At 37.1% G+C, this 27,573-nt stretch overlaps 1 protein-coding gene across 1 annotated transcript in view; it reads left to right on the plus strand.

Moving 5' to 3' along the window:
- Positions 1 to 27,225, plus strand: part of EYA1 (EYA transcriptional coactivator and phosphatase 1) — a 165,133-nt gene extending 137,908 nt beyond the window's left edge. The window contains exons 13-18 of the mRNA XM_056136617.1: positions 3,906 to 3,964; positions 4,062 to 4,222; positions 5,443 to 5,557; positions 5,677 to 5,798; positions 9,678 to 9,778; positions 25,585 to 27,225. Coding sequence (XP_055992592.1) covers positions 3,906 to 3,964; positions 4,062 to 4,222; positions 5,443 to 5,557; positions 5,677 to 5,798; positions 9,678 to 9,778; positions 25,585 to 25,665 — 639 coding nt within the window. The 3' untranslated portion in view covers positions 25,666 to 27,225. The remainder of the gene's footprint in view (positions 1 to 3,905; positions 3,965 to 4,061; positions 4,223 to 5,442; positions 5,558 to 5,676; positions 5,799 to 9,677; positions 9,779 to 25,584) is intronic.
- The last annotated feature ends 348 nt before the right edge of the window (positions 27,226 to 27,573 follow it).

Raw genomic sequence — 27,573 nt, forward strand, 5'->3', positions numbered from 1 at the left:
ATTTTTATCTACTGGATTCTTTGTCCTTAGCATTTAGAACAGTACTTAGAACACTATAGCCCCTAATAAACAATTGAATACACAAATGAATCAATGATCCCCTTTCTCAGCTAAGATACCTCTTAGGTAGTGCAAATGAGCACTGTAAATTATGCAGAAGTAGTGGAACTCTTCACTTTTTCCCCACTTTAGATCCCATCCTGCCACAGTAGGGGCCCTTAGGCATCTTAATCCTCAACAAGATAGAGTAAAGCGTAAACTGTGCTAAAATATAAAGTGGTAAGAAACCATTGAATGTTCAACCTTGGATTCAGGGACTTCAGTTCCTAAAATCCCTAACCTACTTTTTTAGAAGCTTGAGAAATACATGTGTAACACCTTCAGTCTTCCTCAAATAACGTTTTCCGCCCAGGGAATTCTGGATATTCTACATTCTGTGTGTGAAGCACCCAGTTTGGGTTTTCAGTAATATCTGTTGATATTTGGAATTTGGGGGAGCTTAATTCTTAGTTTGGTTTGGTGTGGTTTGGGGACCACACCTGACAGTGTTCAGGGTTTATTCCTGATTCTTCAGCAAGCATCACTCCTGGCGGGGATTAGGGGCACATATGGGTGTTAGGAATCTACCCGGGTCAGCTGCATTCAAGGCTACGTTCTCCAGCCCAGAAAGCTTCCATTCTTGATGATTGCATCTATGGATTATTCCAGAGATGTTTTAAACTTTATTGTGCTGTTCTTGTTTTCATGGCTCTAGTGTACCTTTTGCTTCTCTCACTCAGTTGTCCGAGTTTCTGGATCTAAAAATAATTGGGCAGAAGGAAAGTAGTATAGTGGTAGAACTTATGCCCAACATTTGGGAGACCCTGAGTCTGATACACAGAACATCAGATCAAAATTTATTTGGAAACTAATAACAGCCAAGTCTAGAATGCACAAAATGAAGACCTAAAATTAGGAATTAGGACCTTAAAAACAAAACGCTAGATGGCTTCTAAAAAATGAAAGAATATCAGCCGGGGTCTTCTGTCCAGGAAAGAGATCGAACTTTAGAATTATCAGAGTGCAGGGAACTGCAGTTTCTAATTTGAGGGTCAGCTCACCTCAAATAAGTTTACACCACGCACTGCTTTGTTGTAAAATATTTCAGTATATTAATATTTTCCATTCTTTGAGGAATTCTAGTGTTTAGTAGGTATCAAGATACTAAAAGTATAGTTTCTCATTAGTTTTTTAAAAATCATAGTTATTATTAAGATTTTATTTATACTATTCAAAGAAAGGCAAAGAAACTTCAGTATATATCCCACAGATTCAAAGTGATTCGAAGTCTGTGAGATTGTTAAATAGTATTATTCTATTGTTAAGCAAAATGAATAACAATTTCAAAAACATGTAATTTATACATTTTTTTTAATTCTGGAAAATTCCAATTAGACCCCTTTACAAATGTTCTTGGTGTTTTCCTGTAGTCTTGTTAAAATCATCCTATCAAAGTTCATTCTACTAAAGGGACTAAAAGTTTTCTTGTCACCATACCAAACTTTGCTTTAATCCAAACACCAACCAGGATGTGTTTTTGTTACCCAAAGGCAAAAGCTTGAAGCTATTGACACATAATTAGAGCTAAAGGAGGGACAGAACTTTATTTCAAATGAGGGCCTCTGCCTGGGAACAAAGTCTTAAATCAAGCTAGCATGAGAAAACAAATACAGGATGTGCAAGAACAATGGCCAACAGTGGATCATTAACAGTCATTAGCAGATAACTGGCTTCTCTGTGGGTAATGCAGATTTACTCTTGCCTTCCCTAACAAAAAGCCTCTTAACACCCTGATTTCTAGAGAATTTTTCCCACCTTGAGTAGCTCACCTTTGATACCTTGAATTAAAGTTGTTTTAACGTTTAAAGTTGTTTTAATCCTCATCCACCTTGCCAACTCCTGCTCTCCACCCCACCCCTCCATGGATCTTTCCCGAAGGAGGAAAAAGTTACCCTTTGAAGGACTGTGGGGTTATTGTTTGCTTGGGTGTGTGTGAGGTGGGTTAAATTTGGAAGTTTAAGATACACTTTTTTTTGGGGGGGAGTGTCTATTTTGTATACTAACCATGCACTATGATAAAAGTAATTTACCAGCAACATGTAAAAATAAGAGTATCTCTGGTGAGATAAATAGAAACAATTTTTAACTCTTAATTTAGTTGACTCTTTAAACCCAGAATAAGTATGTGTTGCAAAACACGATTGTCATTCATCTTCCAACAAAATGAGTAACTCTGAGAAGTCTCCAATCATATTTTTGAGGAATGAACCGTTTTTTTCTAATGTAAAATTCACAGTCCACACGTGAGGCCCCTGGACTTGCTTTTCCTTTTTTCTTGTCTGAGGTTATGGACCTCAGGAGAGCAAGACGGGGTTACAAGGTCAAAGTCTTTTCCTCCTTGGAACTTGCTGCTTGCTGGGAGAGGGTGGCCTGGAAAATAGATGCTTTAGAGAAAGGGTTGGGGGTCACGATTTTAATTCTGTTAAGCAACAGCTGGTTTGAGTTTCTTTTCACTTCTATCTCCTGCTCCCTTCCTCACAAATCCATGGAGAGAAAAGAATTTGTTCAGAAGGAACCGGCAGCATAAAAGAACACACCGTCTATGGTGGGGCTTCCCGTCTGTCTACTTCGTTGCGTGTTGAACATTAAACACTAGCAGGGTAGGCTTGACTTTCATGAAACTGTATAAGAACTAGAACCAGAGCTTGAATTAGAATCTTTGGAAATGCAGCCTGGAAATGTCTTTTGGTAATATTTCTAAACACAAATGTTCAGTGGAAGTAAGCGTAATAAAAAAAAAATCCTGGGTATTGGGAGCGGAACTACAAGCAGATTTATGATTAATGTATTGAACTATGCCAAAGGGGTGGCACTTGTTTCTGAACTAGAGACTTCCTGTGAGCGAACATGCCTGCATTCATTCAGCAAGTGTTTATTGAGTGTCTGCCCTTCACTCTTCCTTCCACTGTGCTAGGAGTGTGTGTGTATGTGTGTGTGTGTGTGTGTGTGTGTGTGTGTGTGTGCATGTAGGTGTTCAACAGGTGCGTAAACATGAACTTGGCTCAATACAGCACCAGCCCAGTCTTAGGCTTTCCCCCTGAGCAATTTATATGTGATTTGTAACTTTTTAATTAGGTCTGTTTAAATAATATTAATTTCTAATAGACTCATAAATCTAGAATTTTAAATGAATATGTAAGACTAATGAAACAGTTAAAAATCAGAGCAAAAAGGTTAAAAAAAAGATTAAAAAATACCACATGGTTTGATGATTTTAAGTTTTGCAATCTGTGATTTTTTTTTCTTTCTGAAAATGAGAGAGAGAATAAAACTCACATCTCTCAAATCAATGGCAAACCAGTAACAGATTTTTGTCTGGACTCCTCAGCACACTGGCCTCAGGCTGTGTTGGTGTGTGGCTCAACAGCAATCAGAGGTCATAATTTCATTGGCAGTTAGCATCAGGTTTAATTTTTCTAGCATGTTACATTTACCAAAATGTCTGGTTTCAGTTATGCTCAGGCACTGAGAGCATCGGCTTCGAGCAGCATGATGTCTTCAGGTACCTGAGGTTTATGGAACACATATGCTAATTGTTTTCAATCACTTTCCTTTCTAAACACAAAAATGTGTTTTCTGAAGCTCAGTAACAGTAGTTGTTAATGACATTGCTTAAAAGAGGACCAGAGTAGGTAAAAATGTCAATTTAACCAGACCACCACCTACCGATTGACATCCTTGAAAAAACACTCCAATTAAAAATGGTTTGGTGGGGGGCTCTGGTTGTTTGTTTTTAATGTAACTGTGTGTGGTTTAATGTACATGGCTTTTGAAAATAAACATGTATAATTTGAATTGCATTTTAGGAATGTGACCAAGTTCATATAGATGATGTCTCCTCAGATGATAATGGGCAAGACCTAAGGTGAGAACAGTGACGTGAAGTTTAGAGTTAAATTGCTCAGCTAACTGAGATGAACTTTCTGTTTGGTTAACTTTGGGCTTTTCTTGCATCTAAATAGCACATATAACTTTGGAACAGATGGCTTTCCTGCTGCAGCAACCAGTGCTAATTTATGCCTGGCAACCGGTGTGCGGGGAGGTGTAGACTGGATGAGAAAGTTGGCCTTTCGCTACCGACGAGTAAAAGAGATCTACAATACCTACAAAAACAATGTTGGAGGCAAGTGTCTCTCACCAGTATCTTAGTGGTTTAAGATAGATACAGTTCTCAGTGTCACACATGTTTTGCATATAATAGCATTTTTGCTTTCATTTCTCATTTATAGTTTTGTTTTCGGGCCACACATACTTGTGCTTAGGGATCTTTCCTAGCTCTGCACTCAGGAATCACTGCTGGTGGGCTCAGGAGACCATATGTGATTCTGTGAATCGAACCCTGGTTGACCGCATCTTACCCCCGTACTCTCTCCAAACCCCAACTATTAGCTTTTAAAGAACAGTTTCATGTAACCACTGATGAGTCTGCAGTGATTTTGTGACAGAAATATTAGACTAGGGCCTGCTGCTCTGGTTAGGCCTGTCACATCTAGTCCTAACATCATACCTGATAGCAGTGGTATGTCTAAGAGTAAGTTCCTTAGCTTGTCAGCATCCAGTTGTCCTTCTAAGGAAGTGGTATTGGCAACTCTTCCTCAAACAACTTGAACTATAAAGCTCCTTCTACCAATACCTGTATTAGTTGGGATCTTTTGATTGTGGTTCAAAAATGGCTTTAGAATAAAAAGTACTAAATTGACTTAATCATGTAAAGTTGAAAGATAGTGTTGGTTCCCTCTTAGTGAAATCCAGATGCTCAAAAGCGCTAGTAGGAATCTTGATGGCAAGATTCCTTAGAACGGGAATATTTTCTAGATCAGCTCCTCCCCAAATCTGGTAAAAATGACCACCAGGTAGATTAGGTTATATGCTACCTGTTTAACACCTATGTAGGATGGGGAAATATCTTTCCCAATATATAAAGTAGATGTTCAAGACAAGACTTTCACTTAGATTCAGCACCGACCAAATTACTTGATTACTCGAGTGGGGGTAGGGGTGTTCTGGGCATGCCTGGCAGTGCTTGAGATTGAACCCAGGACCTTCCGACTAAGATCCATGTATTCTACCACTTAAGCCCCTGCCCTCCAAAATACCTGGTTAGAATAGTGAGGGTCATTTGAATCCCCCTGAGAAATAGGGGACATCTATAATCAGAAAGGATGCTAGAAATCTAATAGATGTTCCCTACAATGTAAAAATATTTGTCACATGAATGCTGATGTGAAAGATTGGTAAGTTATAAAGCTCAACTTTGATGTTAACAGTATTAAAATGTTTACTGTGATGTTAGATAGACACATTGGCATGGAAGTAGAGCATTACACATTTTTAAACCTATAGGCCTGCTTGGACCAGCCAAGAGGGAAGCTTGGTTGCAGCTAAGGGCTGAGATTGAAGCCCTGACCGACTCCTGGTTGACACTGGCCCTGAAAGCACTTACACTCATTCACTCCAGGTGAGCAATCGCTGAGTCACTTGAGTATTTTTGCTAGAAAGGGGGCTTTTCTCACCCTTGTTCATTTTGGATATTTATTATTCAACTCCCTTCTCCTCCCACCCTTTTTGTTCTCATAGAACTAACTGTGTGAATATTTTAGTAACAACTACTCAGCTCATCCCAGCATTGGCGAAAGTCCTGCTATATGGATTAGGAATTGTATTTCCTATAGAAAATATTTACAGTGCAACTAAAATAGGTAAGCCATTTTTTAACTCAGTTTAATTTCATTTTTTAAGCAATTCACCATGCACCTTCAGGCTTGTGAAAATGAAAGTCAGTCAGACTTCTTTCCAAAAGGTTAAATGTCAGAGAATGCATAATAGTTTAACCAATTTTATTGTAAGTGGCCCCTGACATCAAAAAAAAATATTAAAAGCATAAGCTATAGAGTTTAACTGAGAAAATTTTACTGTTCAACATTCTTATCTATTTCAATCAGCCAATTGAATAGCAGTTCTTGTTTTTGCCTTATTTTTATTCTTTTAACAACATCAGCCCCCAATCTTACTTTATAAGCTAACACATAATAGTAATATTAATAGCTACACCAAGTAAAAATGAAGTAACTCTAATTACGCACTAATAGGGACTAAATACACATTATTATTAGAATTATTATTTACTGTATTTTACAGCATGTGTAAACTACTGAGTTTACATTTTTAATTGGAGATACGCAAAATATTGCTAGCAGGAAACTTAGAGAAAATACCAATGTGAAATTTAACTGGAATGCAGACCAAGAGAAGTAAAAATAGAGATAAGGAGCTATGGTTTCTATTGTTAAGGAATTTGCTGTCCAGCTTGGGAATCTATTATTCCAGTAGATGGTTAAGTAACTCATCTCAAAAGGGTATGCAAATATATCAAATGTCTGTTAAGTATTTAGAAATGTACTAATAAGCACTGGACACTTTAAAGTCAACCTTCATGATCTTTTTGTTTATTATGAGCAAACTAAAGCTCAGAGACTTAAGCAAATTGTACTCATAGCTTGTAAATACAGGGTTTTCTTGGATTTCCTGTTCCAGGCTCTTATCTATATCTCTAATTGGAGGAGTATCCTCTTTAAGTGCCTAAAAATACACTTCAAGGTTAGAAGGTATTTATCCCCACTTAGAGGAAGGCTAAAGGGAATAAATCACATTTGCCTTAGGAAGAGTAAATGAAAGTTTACTATTGTGCTAATGAGTATAAAGGGACAGAGAGTCAAATATATGCCCCACTCAGGGACTTACAGTTTGGTCCTGAGTGACCTGCGTGGGCATTCATGGGCAGCTGACACTAGAAAGGTGAGCTTCTGAACATAAATGACTTTGCATTCTGTAATAAGAGTAATACAATTTTGGTGTTTCTGAGGAAAGGAGAGAAGTGTTCTGGCAGGTGGTATCTCATTTTGTTCGAATGTGTTAAATTCTGTCTAAATTTTAAAATGGTTGGCTAGAATGATAACACAGTGGGTAGGCATTTACCTTGTATGTGGCCGACCCAGGTTCAATTCCCAGAATCCCATATGGTCCCCCAGCTCCGCCGGGAGTAATTCCTGAGTGCATGAGCCAGGAGTAACCCCAGTGCTTCGCCAGGTATGACCAAAAAGCAAAAATAAATAAGTTTGAAAATGGTAAAAATTCCCATAGATCTACTCATTTTATATTTCTCAAAATCACTTCCCAAATTATCACTGAAACTTCATGTTTATATACTGACTCTATTGGACTATCTTATCCTTGGTAACTGAGTCAGTCTTGTCAGAACTGTACAATGTATAGTAGGCATACAGTAGACATTTGTTGTGTGAAATGGATGAATAAATGGTTTATTCTGGAGAGGATGGACAAAGAAGTTTCTTTGAGAGAACTGGGTCAATATTAACAATATTAAATGATGGGAATGTCAGGTTTGATAGGAAAGATAGGATCTTATCACTGTTGAGTTTGAAGAGCTTATGAGATCCATTAAATTTGAAATATTTGGAGTTTGAGATGCTGGCCAAAAGAGCCAAGAACAAAATGCTGGAAGTGTTTATAAAAAAAGAAAAAATAAGGCCCTATCCTAAGTAGAAAAGATATTATAAACGGAATTTTAATTTGTTTTTATGTTTCATAAATTAGCTGTTTATACTGAATCGATTTGTATTAATAAAAATAAATCATGTTGTGTTTTGTAAACAGAGTACCCTAGTAAAAGCTTATCAGCGCATGAAAGTCATAACAATTTACAAAGGGCATATAGGATAGTAGATCCATCCCAGAAGGAAGGCACAAGTAGTTATTAAGTTTTGTTTTCATGCATTATCAAGTAATTTGCAAATATTTAACTTGTTGGAATTGCAAAAAAAGTCAAATAGCAATAATTACAGGAATTCCAATCATTTTTCTTTTTAAAGGCAACATAGAAAAGCAATGTAGCTACTGGTTTTGAGACAATATCTACCACCCTATATATTTAACCCTAATTTTTATACCATACTGAGATCTGAACATTTAAAAAGAAAAATGATTGGAATTCCTGTAATTATTGCTATTTTTTTCTCATCAAATGAGAGATAATTTAGTGATTAATGTAAAAAATCCAGAAATGTTGTAGGTAAAATGCAGAGATATAGGTGGATATGACAGGAATCCCATTTAGCAGACCATAGATTAATTTTTAGACAAAGTTGATTCATCAAGGTGAAATTTTTATATAAGCCCCCAAATTAACTCTTAAAAGTCAGTTCTTGGTTATGTAAAATGTCCTGCAAATCTCCCAGAAAGCCTAAAGGAGATACTCGGTATGCAGGAAGATTTTTGGCACACCAAAGTTTCATCTCTAAGTCACATTGGATTTACCTTCCTTTTACCGTGAAAATTAAATGTTGCAAAAACCTGTAAACCTCTGAGAAGGAAAATTTATTTTTGTTTCCTCTAAAAAACAAAAAAAATAATGACATCTAAGTTTTGAGCTGTTTATTTTATTATTATTTTTGCACTGATTAAAATTGTGTATTTGTTTCTTCAAGTGATGTAATATTTCACAGTTTAGTGGGCATCTAAAGAAGCATTAAAATTATATTCTTTGAATTTCTGATTTAATTCTGTCAGATGCAAACTAGAGATTTAAGTGAGACATACAAATATGAAGTAGATATTTGTTTAAGCAAACAAGCAGTTTGTTCATGTGTACATCAGATCCTTATTTGAAAGAGGTGCAGGTTCAGCTCAGTCTTTTACATTTGAAAACCATAAACTGTCCCATTGTCTGTTAAAATGACCCCATTGGCAGCCTGGACTGAGAACACTATTTCTTCTCAAGGAGGACAACAACAATGGCTGCATTAATTGCCTAACAGGTGAACTGCCACAGGAGCTCAAACTAAGTCTTGAAGTGGGAAATATAATAGATAATTGTTTCCTCCCTCCCACTTTTTCTCCAGGAAAGTGCATTATTTAACACTTGGGTAAGGCAGGTGTGATCTTCCTGTGATGCTCTAAGACATTTGTATGACATTATTTCAGGAAGACGCATTAGGTGTTTGGATTTCTTGGTTTAAATAAAATCACAGCCTAGAAATGAAAATAATATCTGTGTTTAATTTCTCTCAGTATAACAAAATCAGTCCCTGTTTATTCTTCCTTCTCAACAGCTTTTGGATCATGTATTTTTAGAGTTTGGTATATCGTGAAATACTTCTACCATCAAGTTAAATCGGTTGCCACAATTGCATTCTTTGTTTGTTTTCATTGTGTTGGAGGGGGTGTGGTAGAATGATACTTTTTTCCCTGAAAAAAAATACCTTTCCCTCTCAAACTGCTATTCTGTGATCAACTAAACCAACTTTTTAGTAAGTCCTTGGAGAAACAGCATTAAAATAGTTTGTTTCCAAGGGAGAAGTTACCAGATATATATTTATAAATTTTACTTAATTATGATATCATACATCTCATCCAAATGGCATGTATAAAAATACTGTCCTCTTAGTTTGTACATGTAGGATAGGCTTAAATAAATGCATAAAGAAAGTATTTTCTATTAGAAGAATGGTTCAAGCACTCTTAAGAGTTACCCAAACCCTACATTTATTTTTGTTCATTAGGAAAGGAAAGCTGTTTTGAGAGGATAATTCAAAGGTTTGGAAGAAAAGTGGTATATGTTGTTATAGGAGATGGCGTGGAAGAAGAACAAGGTGCAAAAAAGGTGAGTGATCTTAGATGGTGCCTCTCAGGTCATTTCCTTTCTCTTAGACCTCCAAATCCAATAACTGGCTCATCTAACAAGTTCTGTTTCTCTGAAACAACTGCGCATATGCTCAGAACAGAGCAGAGTAGCGGTAAATAATGCAGTGATCTTTTTGAAGAGTGACAGACGTAAAGTTCAAGATCATGGATGGTTGATCTTTATAGAACAAAGACTTTGGGAGTATAAAGAAAGGCTTAGCAGTATATCTTCATCCAGATAAAGATAACAAGTTTCCCATGCTCATTCTCCTTCCTATGTCCATAGCAAACAGTGACAGGTTTCTAAAACCTTATTATATGGCGCAGATGGAGCCTAAGAAACTTCTGGTATTACTTAAAAGGTCCTCTACAAATTAGTCTAAACTGGCTTGAAAGATGTAAAGGATTTGCTGCGCCAGAGTGGATACCTTCTTTACATTATGTCTTACCTCCAGTGACTCGGGATCTGAGCAGACCCAACACTTAGTTCATTGACTCCCAGCTTGTCCATTGTAATTCTGCATCTCTGCAGTTCCCATCTGTCATTTCGTGGGCAAGAATTTTTCTCCACAATAGTTACCAATTGTATTTTTAAAATGCATGGGGACAGGGGACCACATTAGCCTGGTACTTAGTCTTTAAGGTCTGGTAACAACCTACCTTTCTGATCTTTTCCATTCCTTCATCTTGCATTGCAGTCATATCAGTCTGTTCATCTTTTTTGGCCCTGCACAGTACTTTTTTGCTGCTGTTGTATTGTTCTTGGAGTGAGTTTTTTCCAAATGCTTTGCAATCATTGCCTCAATGGGTTTCCAGCCATTAGTTTATGTGACACCTTTTCTGTTCCCTCTGGTTTTTGTTGTTGTTGGCAGTGGTGTTTTGTTTTGGTGAGGTTTGCTTTTGGTTTTGGAGTGATACCTGCAGCGTTCAGGGCTTCCTCTTCCTCTGTACTCAAGGACGATCCCTGAGCAATCCTGGAAGGACTCAGGGACCATACGTGTCACCCGGGATCAAACTCTAGTTGGCCATGTGCAGGGCAAGCACCCTGCCCACGTTAGTATCACTCCCTCTCTTTCCCTATGTTTTCTGAGAACTCCATTCCAGTAGTGCTCACTTTGACTTTAATTGAATAAACTATTTTTGTTGTTTGTTTTAAATCTTTGGTGATACAGCCTGGGTGTGAATTCTTAACTCTTAATTTTTAACTCTGTGCATCACTTCTCTCTGTGCATGTGAACAGATTACTGGACTCCTTCCTTCCTCTCCCTTTCTCTGAAACCTGGGATCATAATTTCACTAGCTCACTGGGTTACTAGGTCACTGAAAGATATATTTAAAACCAATAAAAGAAAGCCTGATACACATAGAAAGTAGATAGTAGATAGTCACTATTGTCATTAATTATTTTGTAGAAGCTATCTCTGCCAAGCTCCAGAGAGGTAGGAAATCTTATTGTGTTTGTTTTTTGACCTTCTGTCTTCCCAAAATCTTGACAAAATCAAATTCCATGTGCTTCTTAAATTGAATAGTTAAGTATTTATTTAATGAAATTAACCAAAGAAATTGTTTTCCCCTCTCCCCTATGCACTCTTTAGAGCAGCCACCGTATATTTCTAGAAGGGATATCATCATCCATCTCCTCTGCTGTTTCATATTGTATACTATTATACTGTTGTATATATATGTATAATAGTATGTAGTATATATAATATATATTACTAAAAGTTGCCCCTAAAGTCACCAGATCTTAGATGTAGCATTAAGCATGACCTGATTTCACTTTACATGCCTCAAAATCCCAATGAAAGCAAAGAGTCAACAATAGTTCTGTAAGTAAAAACATTTTCATTTATACCAGAAATACACAATATGCTCAGGCTCCCAGGCTTCCCACAGCACATCAGTACTGGTAGAAAATCACACACACTTATGTAATCCAGGACAGCTTGGTGCAAAGCATTTGCCATTAAGCGCTAGTTCTGACATTCCAACATCACCAATGTTTATCCCTCATTGTCCTTAAGTACATCTGTTAGCCCTTGGAGATGTTTTCATAAAATGAAATCTTTCCCAGACTAAATTAGAATGCCCCCCAAACAACCCTGGAGAGCTAAAGAGAATGTTTGGTGTCTTTTTTTCCCTGGGAAAGCCTCTGCAATCGCCATGCCATTCTGAGACAGGACCTCTTAGGGTGTGAGAGCATGCAGGAGAGTGGCACCCCTTGAGCAGTAGAGTCTTGAAGAAAAACGTGTCCTGCCACTGTGACCTAGGGCCAAGGTATGAATCTGCCCTACAAATTGGTCTTTTTCCCACTAGTATTCACCAAAAAGGTTTTAATTTCAAGAAAAGGTTGCCAGCATGTGGCTTTCTAGTTTGTGGTAGGCAGAAGAATGCATATGAAAATGAGGACTTAAAACGCAAGGGACACCACTTCTCCTGGGCCCAGTTTTGTTGGGAGTGTCCCTTCCTGTTGCTTTTTTGAGAAGTAACATTTCTTAGATGTTTGGCATGAGTGAACAAACATGGAAAAAGTGAAGGAATTTTTGGTTTGATGTTAGAATTATAAGTAGTAATGGAACTAAGAGTATTTGCTCTCTGAATGGCTTAAACTGGCTTCAGTGGAAAACTAAGAGTATTTGCTCTCTTGAATGGCTTAAACTAGTTTCAGTGGAAGCATGTCTTTGAACGTGTTCTTTGTAGACACACACACACCACACACACACACACACACACACACACACACACACACACACACACAACCTGTACCAACAAGAGTTAGGCAACTGCCTGCATAGAACATCCTCTGAGTGTTTTGACCTGTCTTCAATATTCTGTCTTGGGTTTTTGGAATGAAAATAGTAGTGTCTGTTGAGAATTAAGTCTTCATATTTGGACCTACTAGTTTAGAAACATGAAACTGTAACCAGGAGTTTTTACATAGAATATATATGCAAATGCTTGGAAGGTTCAGCTTCCTAATCTTGTATAAGTTTCAGAATGTCATCAGTTACCACCTATATTGATAAGTTGGCCTTTTCTCCTTTTTTTTGAAATAGTATAACTGATATTCTTTCATTAGATTCATTCATTAATTTCAAGTGTATAACATGCTACTTTAATCTTTATTTTCTTTTCCTGATTTTTTGTCTTGTTTTTGTTTCTGTTTTATGGGGGGACACCTGGCATTGCTCAGGACTTACTCCTGGTTCTATGCTCAGGGATCACTCCTGCTGAGATTGAGGGACCATATGTGATGCTGGGGATTGAACCTGGGTCAGCTACTTTGAAGACAAGCTCTCTACCCACAGTATCATCACTCCAAAATGCAAAATGAGCACCCAAACCAGTCTGTTTTTCATCTATTCTTAGAACATTTGTTTGTTGTTGTTTGTTTTTTTGGAGTCACACCCAGCAATGTTCAGTTATTACTTCTGGCTCTGCACTCAAGAATTACTCCTGGCAGTGCAGAGGACCATATGGGATGACAGCAATGAAACCTGGTCCTCCACATATGAGGCAAGCGCCTTATCCACTGTACAATTGCTCTGTTCCCTATTAGAACTTTTTATCCTCCATATTATGTGCATAGCCTCATTGATTGGATGCTGTGATATACAGCACATCCCCATGGCTTAGATTTGATAATAGGACATTTGTTACTTCTTTGTTATTTTCATTCAGTTTTTCCACCATGACTATGTCAACTCAAGTGTGTCAAAGACCATATGTGTCTTGTGTGGTTGTTTGTTTGTTTTTCATCTTCCGTCTTAGATTTCATAGGTAAATGAAGTCATACCATATTGTCTTTTTTTATGTACATCACTTTCTATCATACCCTCAGAGTCTATCTTTGTTGAAAATGGCAACATTCTTTATTTTATGTCTCTGAGATACTGGGCTAGAGCGATAGCACAGCAGTTAGGACGTTTGCCTTGCACGCAGCCCACCCGGGTTTGAGTCCTCTGTCCCTCTCGGGAAGCCTAGCAAGCTACCGAGAGTATCCTGCCTGCATGGCAGAGCCTGGCAAACTCCCTGTGGCATATTCAGTATGCCAAAAACAGTAACAACAAGTATCACAATGGAGACGTTAGCAATGGGGACGTTACTGGTGCCTGCTTGAGCAAATTGATGAAGAACGGGAGGACAGTGCAGGACAGACAGTGCTACAGAGATACTGCATTATATGTGTGTGTGTGTTTACATGTACATATTTCCACATATCTGTATGTTTTTATAGCATATACCTATTTCCGCATCTCCTGTGTTCCACTATCCACTGATGGAAACTTAGGTTGACTCTGCTATTAGAACTAACACTTTGACAAATGTGGGTGTGGAGCGGCCATACTATTTTCAAATTAATGGGGTTTTTTTTGTTTGTTTTATTTCAATACCCAGAAATAGAATTGCTGAACACAAGGAAGTTCTTTAAGTTTTTGTGGAAAGGGTGCTTTGCAAGGGTGCTCAGGAGGTAGGGGCATGATCTAGGCCACTGGCAGATCTAGGCCACCTGGACCAACAGTTAATGTAAGGTCAGAAGATATGCTACTGCATAGGCCCTTCAGAGCTGGGGCTGCTCAGGCTACCTGCCTGGGCGAGGTGGGGGCCTCCAAGATTGCAGCAATGGAACTAAGTTGGATACATTCCTACATTATCTCTGGTCCCTTTTTAAATTTTTTTTTTTTTGAGGAATCTCTATGCTGCTTTCTCTAATGGCTTTGCCAGTTTGTAATCCCATTAGCTGTGTATAAGGGTTCCCTTTTCTTCATATACTCACCAACATTATTACTTTTATTTTTTATTCTTGTTTTGGGATGGGATGGGCCACACCCAGCAGCCCCCAGGGCTAACTACTGGCTTTGTACTCAGGGATGGATCACTCATATTGGTCCCTGGGGAACACAGGTGGTACCACAAATTGAACCAGGGTCAACCAAATGCAAAATAAGCAAGCAATACTTTGATACCATAAGAAGAAGCGAAGCATCTAATCATTTACCATAAATAAAACAATCTTTAAGCGAACAGATCTAGGTCACCTAGGCCAGCAATTAATGCAAGATACGCTGCTGCTTAGATATTCTGCACAGAAAGAGAAAATAATAAGAGGAGGAATGCTTCATTTAGAGGACAGGTTGCAACCCAGAAACTTCCTACTTCAAAAACTACATAGAAAACTCAACCTAGTAAAACATGGTTATCTGTGCTTATAGAAGGAATCATAAAGGTAAGAAACAAAATTTACTATCAATTATAAGAATCCTTTGTATATCCAGGATTCTCTTTTAGACATCCTTATCTGCTTTTTCATTAAATCATCACAATTTTATGAAGTGGAGATCCTTAGACCACTTTCATAGATGAGAAAAACTTGACAAAGAGAAACCTTTTGGCTAACATCACATGGCTAGACTGTACTTAAACTAGGATTTGAACCCAATATCCATGAGATGTAGCACAAACTTACTTTAACTCATACACTTTATATATCTTAGATAGGTCATGTTTATAAAATATCATAGGAGTTTTGTTTTTTAATTAGAAAAATGACATGATCAAAGTTAAAATAAAATTAGAATATTTTCTAAATTTATTTTTGAGGGTAGTCACACCTAACTATACTCAGGACTCGTTCCTGCCAGAGTTTAGGGGATCATATGGGAAATAATTCAGGATGGTCATATGCGAAGCAAGTACCCTACCCATTGTACTATCACTCCAGACTGAAATAAAGTTAGAATAAAGTATGCAATGCTTTTTTTCTTTCTGTTGGAACTAGATATAACTATGAAATATTCTCCCATGGCTTTCCATTAATAAAATTTTTTTAAGAATCTGATAAAATTTCGTTTGTGAATATTTTGTATTCTTAAATAAAATACTCAGTGAAGTTCTACAGTTTCAACACTAAATTATTTGCAAAAGTTGCAGCCTGTGCATAAAATGTTTCTTTAAAACATGCGTTTTCAAATCCATTTCATTGTGTTAGCTTGTTAGCTTGCCTCTTTAGTTTCTTGTGTCCTTTTACAAAATTTACTCTAACACTCCCCTCTTTTCCCTGTAGGGATGCCTTTCATCTCCCTAAATTATGTCCTTTTGCTAGAGATAGTTACTCTAAGCCCAGAAATGAAAATCAGTAAGTATTCTGCCAACTGCCTGTTTTGTCATGGTCAATTGAAGTCTGTTCTGTCCTTGTTCTTTATGCCAATCTAGTCTCTGGGCTTTCATCAGTAATTTTATCTAATTCTATAATTTGTATCATTAAAAAATACCCCTTTTCAAAGAGAAAAAGCTAGAAATACATTATTTTCCTGAAAGATCTCTTACATGAGTTTTTCTCTGAACACCTCTTTGTTTTGGGAAAGATTGTAGAGACTTGGGGAAATCATCAGCCAATAGATCTTTCTTTACATATGTCCTTTGTTGTCAAAATCTACCAGACTTTCTCTTCTTACTATAAAGCTCCATGTCATGTTTTATGTTAATAATTTAAATCCAAGTGAAAATATAAGTAGGCATATGTAAAGGTTTTAAAAAATCACTAATAAGATGAGTTTTCTATACATTGACAGCAGTTTGTATTCTAAACATTCTTTTACTTTTCAAAGAATAATTTTCAATTAAATTATTGATTTAATAATCAATGTCTTTTGAATAAAGGGGATTATGACAAGCATCCATTATACAGTGTGGTGTGATGACAAAGTCTTTACTCCAAAACCTGTTGAAGTCCAGAATATTGTTGAGAACCTAGTTAATAATGTTGGTTCTAAGAAACAAAAATAAGATCTGTATTTAAAACATTATTTTCACTTCCAAGTTTTTGCTTTTAATTTAAGTGAACTAGAGGGATTACTAACAGCACGCACATTTGTTAAAATTCTCAATTGAGTTCTTAAAAGTTCATGTCTAGAACCTGGAGATATAAGTACAGGGAGCAGGGCACTTTCCTTGTATGCAGGCCACCTGGCTCAATCCCTGGCATCTGTTATGGTCTTCTGAGATTGCAGTAAGAGAGAGCAGATCCAGAAATGAGCTCTGAACACTGCTAGGTGTGGCCAAAAAATGTTTATGTCCGTGGAGAAGAGAAATACACATTAGTAATGAAACAGCTATGCTGAGCAATAAGCTTCACAGTGAAATCCTATTTTTCAAAAATCAAAGCTCTCAGGAAATAGATTAATTCAGAATTTTATTTGTACCTCCACACGTTTCTGAAGAATATGTATGCATATGAAAACAGATTTGGTGTTTATATAAATTCTGACTAGATACTTTATTCTATACATACTTTTTTCACATAAACTTTATCCTGGGAGGTTACTAGCGAGATAGCTTTAGTCTAGAGTACACGCTTTGTAGGCAGGAAGCCTGGGTCAGCCCCAGGTGCATCATGATTCTTGGAGGACTGCTAGAAACAACTTTCTCTCTCTGTCTCTCTCTCTCTGTCTCTCTCTCTCTGTCTCTCTCTCTGTCTCTCTCTGTCTCTGACTCTCTCTCTGTCTCTTTCTCTCTCTCTGTCTCTTTCTCTCTCTCTCTGTCTCTTTCTCTCTCTCTCTCTCTCTCTCTCTCTCTCTCTCTCTCTCTCTCTCTCTCTCTCTCCCCCCCCCCCTTCACCTCCTCTCCACATTACACACATACCATGGTCATGGTACTATGGTAGTTAATTTCAGTACTTGGAGCTCTGAGTCTCTAAATCTTTTAAATTAGTGCATGAGTACTCTATTACGTGGATATGCTGGGTCCCAGGGGTTGAATATTTAGATGGCTTCCAGCATTTACTATTACAAACAGTTTTTCAGTGAGTGGTCTTTACGCAGTTCATAGGGAAGTATGTATTATGGGTAGATTTCTAGAAGTACTATTCTTGTGACAAATGTTTTTTTTTTAACATTTTATTAGTACATTTTAATAATTTATAGGAACTCAGTTTACATTTTAGGGCTGGAGCAATAGCACAGTGGTAGGGCGTTTGCCTTGCACGCAGCCAACATGGCGGACCTGAGTTCGATTCCTCTGCCCCTCTCAGAGAGCCCAGCAAGCTACCGAGAGTATCTCGCCCACACGGCAGAGCCTGGCAAGCTCCCCATGACGTATTCGATATGCCAAACACAGTAACAACAAAGTCTCCAATGGAGACGTTACTGGGCCCGCTTGAGCAAATCGATGATCAACGGGACGGCCTTTACTTTTACTTTACAGTTTACATTTTATATCCATATTTCCACCTTTTTTGTATAACAAAACAGAGAAATGTAAAATACTAGACAAGGGAATTTGAAAAGATGCCTTGAGTGAACAAGATCTTTTGATCTATTCTCTCAACAACTCTCAAATATACCATACAACTGTATCCATTGTAGTTAGCACATATACATCACATCCCAAATATTTATCTCTACAGTTTCTCTCTTTTGATCACCTTCATCCAATCCCCCTATCCCTCTACCGACTCTGCTAACCACAAATATCAACTTTTTTTTTCTCTATGAGTATGGATTGGGTGTGGGTGGTGAGTTTCAAATTCTGCATAGAAGTGAATTTGACTATTTCTTTGACTTATTTCACTTAGAGATATATCCTCAGGGTCCAGCCATGTGGTCATAAAGCTTCTTTTGTGGATGAGTAGTGCCTCGTTGCATAGGGGTACCATGAGGTCTTGATGGATTCATCTATTGGTGGACAATCCATTGCTTTCTTGTCTTTGCTGTTGTAAGAATGTTGCTATGAACAGATTTTTCTTCCACATACTGTTTATGTTTCCTTCACATCATTTTCTAAAAGCAGAACCTCAGGACCATATTGTGATACTGCTACTTTTAATATTTTGATGGAGCATTACTTTTAATATTTTGATGAACCTCAACACTTTTTCTAGGGGGTGTTTCAGTTTACATTCTTATAAAACAATGCAGAAGAGTTCCTTTTGTGTTGGAACATTGTGTGACTGAAACTCAGTCATGAACAACCTTGTAACAGTGTATCTCACCATGATTCAATAAAAAAAAATCTTTTTCTGAAAAAGGAATTCTCTTTTCTCCAGCTCACCAGATTTGTTATCTCTTCTCTATTTTGATGATAGCCTTTCAAACTGAGGGTCATATTTGCATATTAGCAAAGGTTACAGTGTATGTCTTTTGTATATTTGTATACCTTGTTGGGTAAAATGTCTATTCATGTCCCTTGCCCATTTTTTAATTAGATTGTTATTTTGCACTTGAGATACAGAATTTCTTTGTATATTTTAGATATTAACCTTTATTAGGTGTACGTTCACAGATTTACTTCCATTCCATATATTTGTTAGTGTTGTCACCTCATTTTTTATTTTTTTCTTTTGCGGTGGAGAAGCATTTTGGTTTCATATAGTGTTTATACTTGTTTATACTTGAACCTTAAATGTCATATAAAAATTATAATAAAACTCATGTCAAGGAAATTTTTCATATATATATATATATATATATATATATTGCTTTTTCATCCTGACATTTAAGTCTTTAATCCATAAGTTAAATTTTTGTGAGTGGTATGAAATAGAAGTCCTATTTTTTTTTTGTTTTTTTTTTCACATGTTGCTTGTCAGTTTACCACTTGGAGTACCATTTATTGAATTGGCATTACCATTTATCTCTGTCACATATTCTTGAATCATCTACCAAATACTCATTTCATTTCATTGGTCTTTGTGTATATCTTGACCACAGTACCCAGACTGTTTTCATTGCCATAACATTGTAATAGAATGAGAAATCATAGCATGTTATATTTTTCCCACTCACTGTTTATCAGAATTGCTTTGGTTATTCATATTTTTTAAGTTAAAGCACTATAATTTACAAAGTTGTGTACTCTAACATTTAAGGCATACAATGTTCATTGTACCATATGTTTTAGGATTTTTTTCTATGATTGGAATTTTGATACAGATTGCATTGAATCTATCAGTGACTTTGGTCACTGAAATCCAGGGACTTAAGGCAATTTTACATTCACTTGTGTCTTATTCATTTCTTCTATCCATGTGTTATAGTACAGTGATTGTTCAGTTCCCTGGATAAATCTGTTACCAAAAATGTTTATTATTTTTGATGATTTTATAAACTGGAGTGCTTTGTTTTCAGCTAATTGTCTGTTAATGTATGAAATGCTACTGGATTTTGTATATGTTTTTTATATCCTGAAACTTTACCAAATTTGTTGGTTAAATCTAAGGTTTTTTGGTGGCCTCTTAGTATTTTCAATATATAAAATCAAATTATCTGCAAATAGGTAATTTTACTTCTTTCATTCCTTTTTCTCACTAGATAGCTTTGGTTCTTAGCCCCACAATATCTTACATTATAATCAAATCATTTTAGCAGTTATGTTCTGTTCCTTAGTTCTTGACAGTGGGGACATATATTGTATCTGTACTGTATATTATATATCTGCTATAGCTGCAGTGCTGACAATATTAAGCTATTTAAAGCCATTAACTTTCAACTGAAAAAGAACCCTGAGTCATAACTCAAACAACAGTTGAATATCATCAAGATCGCCTGCCACCACCTTTTTTTTCTGCTTTATATGGTAAACATAATGTTTCCCATTATATGAATAAAACAAAATATTTTATTCTAGGAAAATAAATACATATTTTTTTTTGTTTCCAGTCTACACCCAATAGTGCTCAGGGATTACTCCTGGCTCTGTACTCAGATCTCTCTTGGCAGGCTTGGGGGACCATCTTGGACCACTAGGTTGACTGCATGCAAGGCAAATTTCTACCCATTGTGCTATTACTCCATCCTCTAGAAAAACATTTCTTTATGGAAAAAGAGGAGGGGAGGGGTGGGGGAGTAGTTCTGCTTATCAATACTGTGAAGTTCTTGTATATCCATAAAATTTCAGTTATATATTGGGGAAAACAGATTTTTGATCACCATTTTGTGGTGATTAGAACTAATGGTTATATCAGAAATCATGATCCTTCATGTTACTAAATAATGCTTAGAATGGGGTACTGTTACTGACCTAGGGACCACATTTTCTCTTTCACAGACACCTAAGATTTGTCAGTTATCATTGTAGAACCATTTGCATTGTGTTAAGTTGTCTGTAACATACTACAAGCATATTTCATCATTTGAACTTGTTTCGGAGTGTTGCTCGACCATTTGGTTCTTATTATTCTGTGCAGGAAGACCAAGCCATTAGTTTTTTCCTGGTCATAAATAATCCTATTGAAAGCTTTTGTGGATAATCTCACCTTTCAATAATGTGTTTTGAGTATTATTTAAAATTAAAAGTTTAAATGTGCTCTAGATTGACATCAGTGTTTCCATTTATAAAGATCATACACGGGGATTCAATCCACAGCAAAGACCAATTGAAAAACTTATATTTTAGCCTTGTCCAGAGAAATTTACTATTTTTTCAGTTAATTCCTGTACCATTCATGGTATCAGTAGTGTTAAATTTGTATTTAATCTCTGAAACACATACTGCAGATCAACTGCATGCAAAAGAAATTGACTTTCTTTTTTGTTTGTTTTCCACCTTTTGTAAGCACTTTTGTCTGAAATGTTCTCGAACAGCTTCATGAAAAGTCTTGAACGTCCTCAATTAGTCCATCATATAGTGATTTTAATTCAGTTGCTCATGAGAGCACCTTTCAGGCTAAGAAGCAGATTTCTAGTAAATTCAAAAAAAAGCTCCTTCCCCTCCCACCCCCCTTCAAATTACTGAGTGATGTTGAATACTTAAAAATGTTTTAAAGAATATTATGACCTGGGAAGTGCCCAGGACAAGAAGTGAGGTTTTTATTTCAGAATTAGCTTTCTTGGTGCTATACTGTGCCAAAACTACTTTGCCTCTCCCTGTCCCATGATCTGGTATCCTGGCGGGGAGAAATTTTTTTAAAAATTTTAATTATGTTTGTGTGTGTGTGATAGAGGGGGGGAGAGGGAGAGAGAGAGAGAGCTGGAGAGACTCAACATTAAGTAGCAAATTGAACAGGATATTGAATGGTATTTCTATACATACACAATTTAAAATATGAGTATGCACATGTATGAATTATAGAAACACTTATGGAGGCTCTCTGCGTAATTGAATGAGAAATTATTTTTGTTAGTTCCACTTTATGTAATATTCATGGATTTCTAAGAGAGAATGAGAAGCTTTCTGTATTATGATTAGCCATTTTCCAAACCTGATATTTGGATCTTAGTCACTCAGATCTTTCACTGTTTCTTTACATAATTAAAGCATGAAAGATTGTGTGTTTTAAGCTGCATTGATAACTTTATACTTTTGGGAGAAATTGCCTTTATTAAGAAGTAATATATAGAGATCAGATTTCAACTACTCTACTCCTTCTCTTAGCCTTAGTTATTCATGAGTAGCACTGTAGCACTGTCCTCCCGTTGCTCATTGTTTTGCTCCAGTGGGCCCAGTAACATCTCCATTGTGAGACTTGTTGTTATTGTGTTTGGCATATTGAATACGTCATGGGCAGCTTGCCATGCTTTGCCGTGTGAGCAAGGTATTCTTCATCGCTTGCCGGGCTCTCCAAGATGGGCAGGGGAATTGAACCTGGCTCTGCCGGGCCGGCCGTGCACAAGGCAAACACCCTACCGCTGTGCTATCATGAGTAAACTAATAATATCTATTTATCTCTGAGGTATAAAGAGAATTAAATACGAGTATGTAAAGTGCTACATAAGTGAGAATTATTGCTAATAAGTTCTCTTTATAATGATTACCCAGGTTCATCACTGTTTGCTTCCTGTAATAACAGATTTGGGATAATACTGGAGGATATGCTTTTCAACAATTACTTGAGTCAGAAAAATTGTTAGGTATTTTAGGTTTTGCATTTCTGGTACATAATGCATATCTATGAGAGGTATGTTAAAAGTTAGAAGCTTCCAATATTACCTAAAGACTGAAGGGGGAAAAGAGGAGAGAAAGAAAACCAAAAAAAGCAAAAAGCCCATATTTTCAGGTTAAACCCTTCCTTTAATTTTCCCTTGTAAGAATATTCTTTCAGGAGCCAGATAGTACTGTGGTTCAGATGGGAGAAGCATGCTGATAGTAGACTATAGACCAAACATGATTGCCACTCAATGCCTCTTTTGCAAACCACAACACCCAAAAGGAGTGAGAGAACAGAGGGGGAATGCCCTGTCACAGAGGCAGGGTGGGATGGGGGGATGGGAAGTGGGAGGGATACTGGGACCCGTGGTGGCGAAAAATGGGCACTGGTGGATGGATGGGTATGTGATCATTTTATAATTGAAACCCAAGCACAAAAACTTGTAAGTCTACAACTGTACCTCATGGTGTTTCACTAATCACGGTCACAGTCACAGTCCTCCCGTTGTTCATCGATTTGCTTGAGCAGGCCCAGAAACATCTCCATCATGAGACTTGTTGTTACTGTGTTTGGCATATCGAATACATCACAGGTAGCTTGCCAGGCTCTGCCGTGAGGGCGAGATACTCTCGGTAGCTTGCTGGGCTCTCCGAGAAGGCTGGAGCGATAGCACAGTGGTAGGGCATTTGCCTTACAAACGGCCAACATGACCAACCCGAGTTTCACTAATAAAAATTTTTTAAAAAAAAGAAATCATGTTTTTATTCTTAATGATTGAGGTAACTTGTTTTTTTCCTATTTTTGTTGTCTCTGGTTAATTCAGACATTCCACAAACATTTCTATCATTTGAACTATATTTTTAGATTATTTCTTTAAACAACTACAGAAGCAAAATGCACCTTGGCCATTCACTTGCAATTTTCCCAAATGGTAAAGTTATTTTAAGATCAGTTCAAAAACTGAGTGCTCAAAATAGGTAAAGAAACAAACATGATAACCTTTCAATACCTGTATTGCTAGTCACAATGCCCAAAAGTAGAGGAAGTGGGGTAGGGAGGGAGGGAGAGAGGGAGGAGGAGGGAGAGGAAGGAAGGGAGAGGCGGAGGGATGTCAGCTTTAGAGGCAGACTTGGGTTGGGGGATTGGAAAGAAGGAAATTGGGGACATTGGTAGTGGGAAATGAACACTGGTGAAGGAATGGATGATGGGACATTGACTGAAACCCAATCATGAACAACTTTGTAATGGTAATTACATGATAACTCAATTAGAAAAACAAAGAAAGAAAAAGATCAATTTAAGAAATAGCTGGTAGAAATTAATTTTTAATAAAAACTTGCTTCAAATACCAGCAAATTTATTGAGTTTTGAAAATTTTCAATGCCACTAAGAAAAACTGCTAAAACATTCAGGATTAAAAAAAAAAAAAACAGATAGTTGTTTTGAAAGGTAGCTATTTTGACAAAGTTTCATTCATTACTAGATCCTATTTTTTTCCCTTTATTTTATTTTATTTTTTTTAAAGTTGTAGATTTACAATTTTTTGTGCTTTGGTTTCAATTATACAATGATCAGATACCCATCCCTCCACCAGTGCCCATTTTCCACCACCATGGATAATATCCCTCCCACCCCCATCCCCCCATCCCCCCTGTCTCTGTGGCAGGGCAATCCCCTGTGTTCTCTCTCTCCTTTTGGGTGTTGTGGTCTGCAAAAGAGGCATTGAGTGGCAAACATGTTCAGTCCATAGTCTACTTTCGACATGCATCTCCCCTCCTGGGAGGATCCTCCAAACATCCTTTATTTGGTGCTCCCTTCTCTATCTGAACAGCCCTTTCCTCTAGGATACCCGGCTGGCCTCTAAGTTATGGAGTAATCCTCCTGGTGCTGATCTCAGCTATTCTTGGGTATTAATCTCATACTTTGTTACTTTATATCCCCCAGATGAATGCAATCTTTCTATGTCTATCCCTCTCTTTCTGACTCATTTCGCTTAGCATGATACTTTCCATATTGTACCACTTGTATGTAAATTTCATGACTTCATCTTTTCTAAGAGCTACATAGTACTCCATTGTGTAGATGTACCAAAGTTTCTTTAACCAGTCATCTGTTCTTGGGCATTCAGGTTTCTTCCAGTTTCTGGCTATTGTAAAGAGTGCTGCAATGAACAAACAAGTGCAGATGTCACTTCGACTATACATTTTTGCCTCTCTGGGATATATTCCCAGGAGTGGTATTGCTGGGTCAAATGGGAGCTCAATTTCCAATTTTTTGAGAATCGTCCATACTGTTTTCCAGAAGGGCTGAACCAGTGGACATTCCCACCAACAGTGAAGGAGTGTCCCTTTCTCGCCACATCCACGCCAGCATCGGTTGCTTTTGTTCTTTTGAATGTGGGCCAGTCTCTGAGGTGTGAGATGGTATCTCATTGTGGTTTTGTAGATCCTATTTTTTTATCTAAAGTTTTAAATTGACATTCCGATGACAGTGTAGCTCTAGTTAAGAAATATCTATCACCTTCTTAAAGGAAATGGAGCCCAAACTACATTCATTTTAAAGTGCATTTCTTGGGGCTAGAGAGACAACGCAGTGGGTTTGGTATTTACCCAACACTCAGCTGATCCTAGTTCTATCCCTGGCATCCAGCATGGACCTTGAACTTTGCCAGGAGTAACCCCTGAGCATCATGGCCCCAACACCCAAAAAAATTAAAATAAAATGTGTTTCAATATTCTTAAGGGAAAATTCATTTCATTAGTTTAATTCCATTTTTAAAAAATGGATGTGGTGTTATGATCTTAACTGCAAGTGTTCACAGTATTGTAAAAGTGGATGAACTTGGCGTGGGTTCAGGAAGCAAGTTTAAGACTCGCATGGGGAGTATTCTATGTTCTCACCTTGCCTCTCTGTCCCTTCCCCAGCATGCCATGCCTTTCTGGAGGATTTCCAGTCACTCGGACCTCATGGCCCTACATCATGCATTGGAACTGGAGTACCTGTAACAGCCAAATAGCACTTTGAACCGCACAACCGCCCCTGTGACCAGGGTGCAATCCAGCAGGCCTGAGTCTCACGTCAGCACAGACTCCAGAACTTAGTGACTTCGACAGCTTGACATGCAGCTGCTGTGGGTCTTCACTTCTGCCCTGGTAGTAACTGAAGGACCACCTCTATTTCTTCACAGCAGCTGTTGACTCTAGTACTGTGAATCCCATGAAAATAAGCCATGAGAATGTTCTAGCACAGCACAGTGTGTCTTTGCCACATTAAGTACATGGTTCAAACCTGTGAAGAACGGACCTGCAAACGCTTACATTTTTAGCATCTTCAATGTGACATAAAGAGATTCTCCAATACAGCAAACTTGATTGCACAACAGAAAACTGAAATATGTCTCCTGAGTACCAGTGGGGGAATTTTCCTATAAAGAAGGTTTACTTTTTGGTGTCTCATACCCAGGGTAATCTGTACATCCCTACTTATTTATGAACAGACTTTTTAAAGAAATATAGTAAAACAGCTTTATTGAGGTATAATTCACATACCAGGTGGTTCACTCCAACAGACTTTTTCAACATCAAAAGAATCGAAGAGACAGTAGTCTAAGAAATAAGCAGTTAAAAAGGCTTTTGCCTCACAACACAGCAAGTACTTTGAATTTTAGCACATTGCAAAGTAGTTTAAAAGTATGTCTAATTTAAACGTATAATATGTACATCACTGAGACAATCATGTACAGAAAGAATTTTTGGTGTAAATTTGTAATAATGGATGATTCTTTTACATATTGTTTAGGGAAATGATATTGAAAGGTAGCGATGCCTTGGTAGTGAAGTCTGAGGCAGTCTGCACACACGCATGTGGGCTGCCTTATCCAAGTACTGGGTATAAATATGTAGATAATGGTTGGGCTGTTTTCTGTTTCTGGGTTGTTGTTGTTGGTTTTTTGTTTTGTTTCGTTTTGTTTTGTTTTGTTTTGTTTAGATAATGTTGTCAAGACCAAAAGCATGGATGTCAAGTGTCAATAGAATCTTGTTTTCCAAAATTTTCCCCAGCAGTTCTGCTCGTGCTGTTAGGAAGGCCTTCAGATATTACACAGCAAGTAGTGTCTTAAATCATTTAAAGAGTTCTCTGACAACCTCACTGTTTTATCTTCAAGACTCATGTATTACATGTAACTACTTGGGGAAAAGTGATGATTCAAATGTTTCTTCTCACACAAAAAAAATGTAGACAATAGATTTATTTTGTTAATTAAAGTTTCATGAATTGGAAACTAGCAAAGCAGACTTTTCTAGGGCTCACATGATGGTGTCTTTATTTTCTTGTTTAGATAAAATAGGCTATATCTGGAAATCAGCAAAAATTTACACTGTTTCCAATATTCCTGGTCTCTTTTTTGTCACACCCACTCCAACCCTCCCAGGAAAGGAGATTGCCAGCAATAGATATGGCCAGTCATCACCTCTATGAAAAGTGTGTTACTCTTTACCTACTTTGTAAATTATATGACAGCCATAAATTCAGGGTGGGTTTGGAGTGGAATTTTCACTTTTGTTCTACTGTAAGAAAGTTCTCCATCAGTGATCATTTTGGGTACTAATATCTCTCATATAATGCCTTCCATTGTCATGAAACTTCTCTTTGGATAAGGTGTTTTGGTTGTATATATACATATATATATTACATATATATATATATACACACATATATATATGGAATAAACACCAGCTTTGACCCCCGAGTCTCTCAAGAATTCAAGAATTACTCTATCCTTTTCAGAAGTTTCATGTTGCTGCTAAGATTAATTGTGGATTCTCCAAATTGTTTAAATTAATGATTGAAATTTAATTTTTTTTTTGCTTGAAGCAAACATAAGTTGGCATTTTTTTTAACCTTTCCATCCACAT

Source organism: Sorex fumeus, unplaced genomic scaffold (assembly GCF_029834395.1).
Source record: "Sorex fumeus unplaced genomic scaffold, SorFum_2.1 ptg000002l, whole genome shotgun sequence".
NCBI classification, from domain to species: domain Eukaryota; kingdom Metazoa; phylum Chordata; class Mammalia; order Eulipotyphla; family Soricidae; genus Sorex; species Sorex fumeus.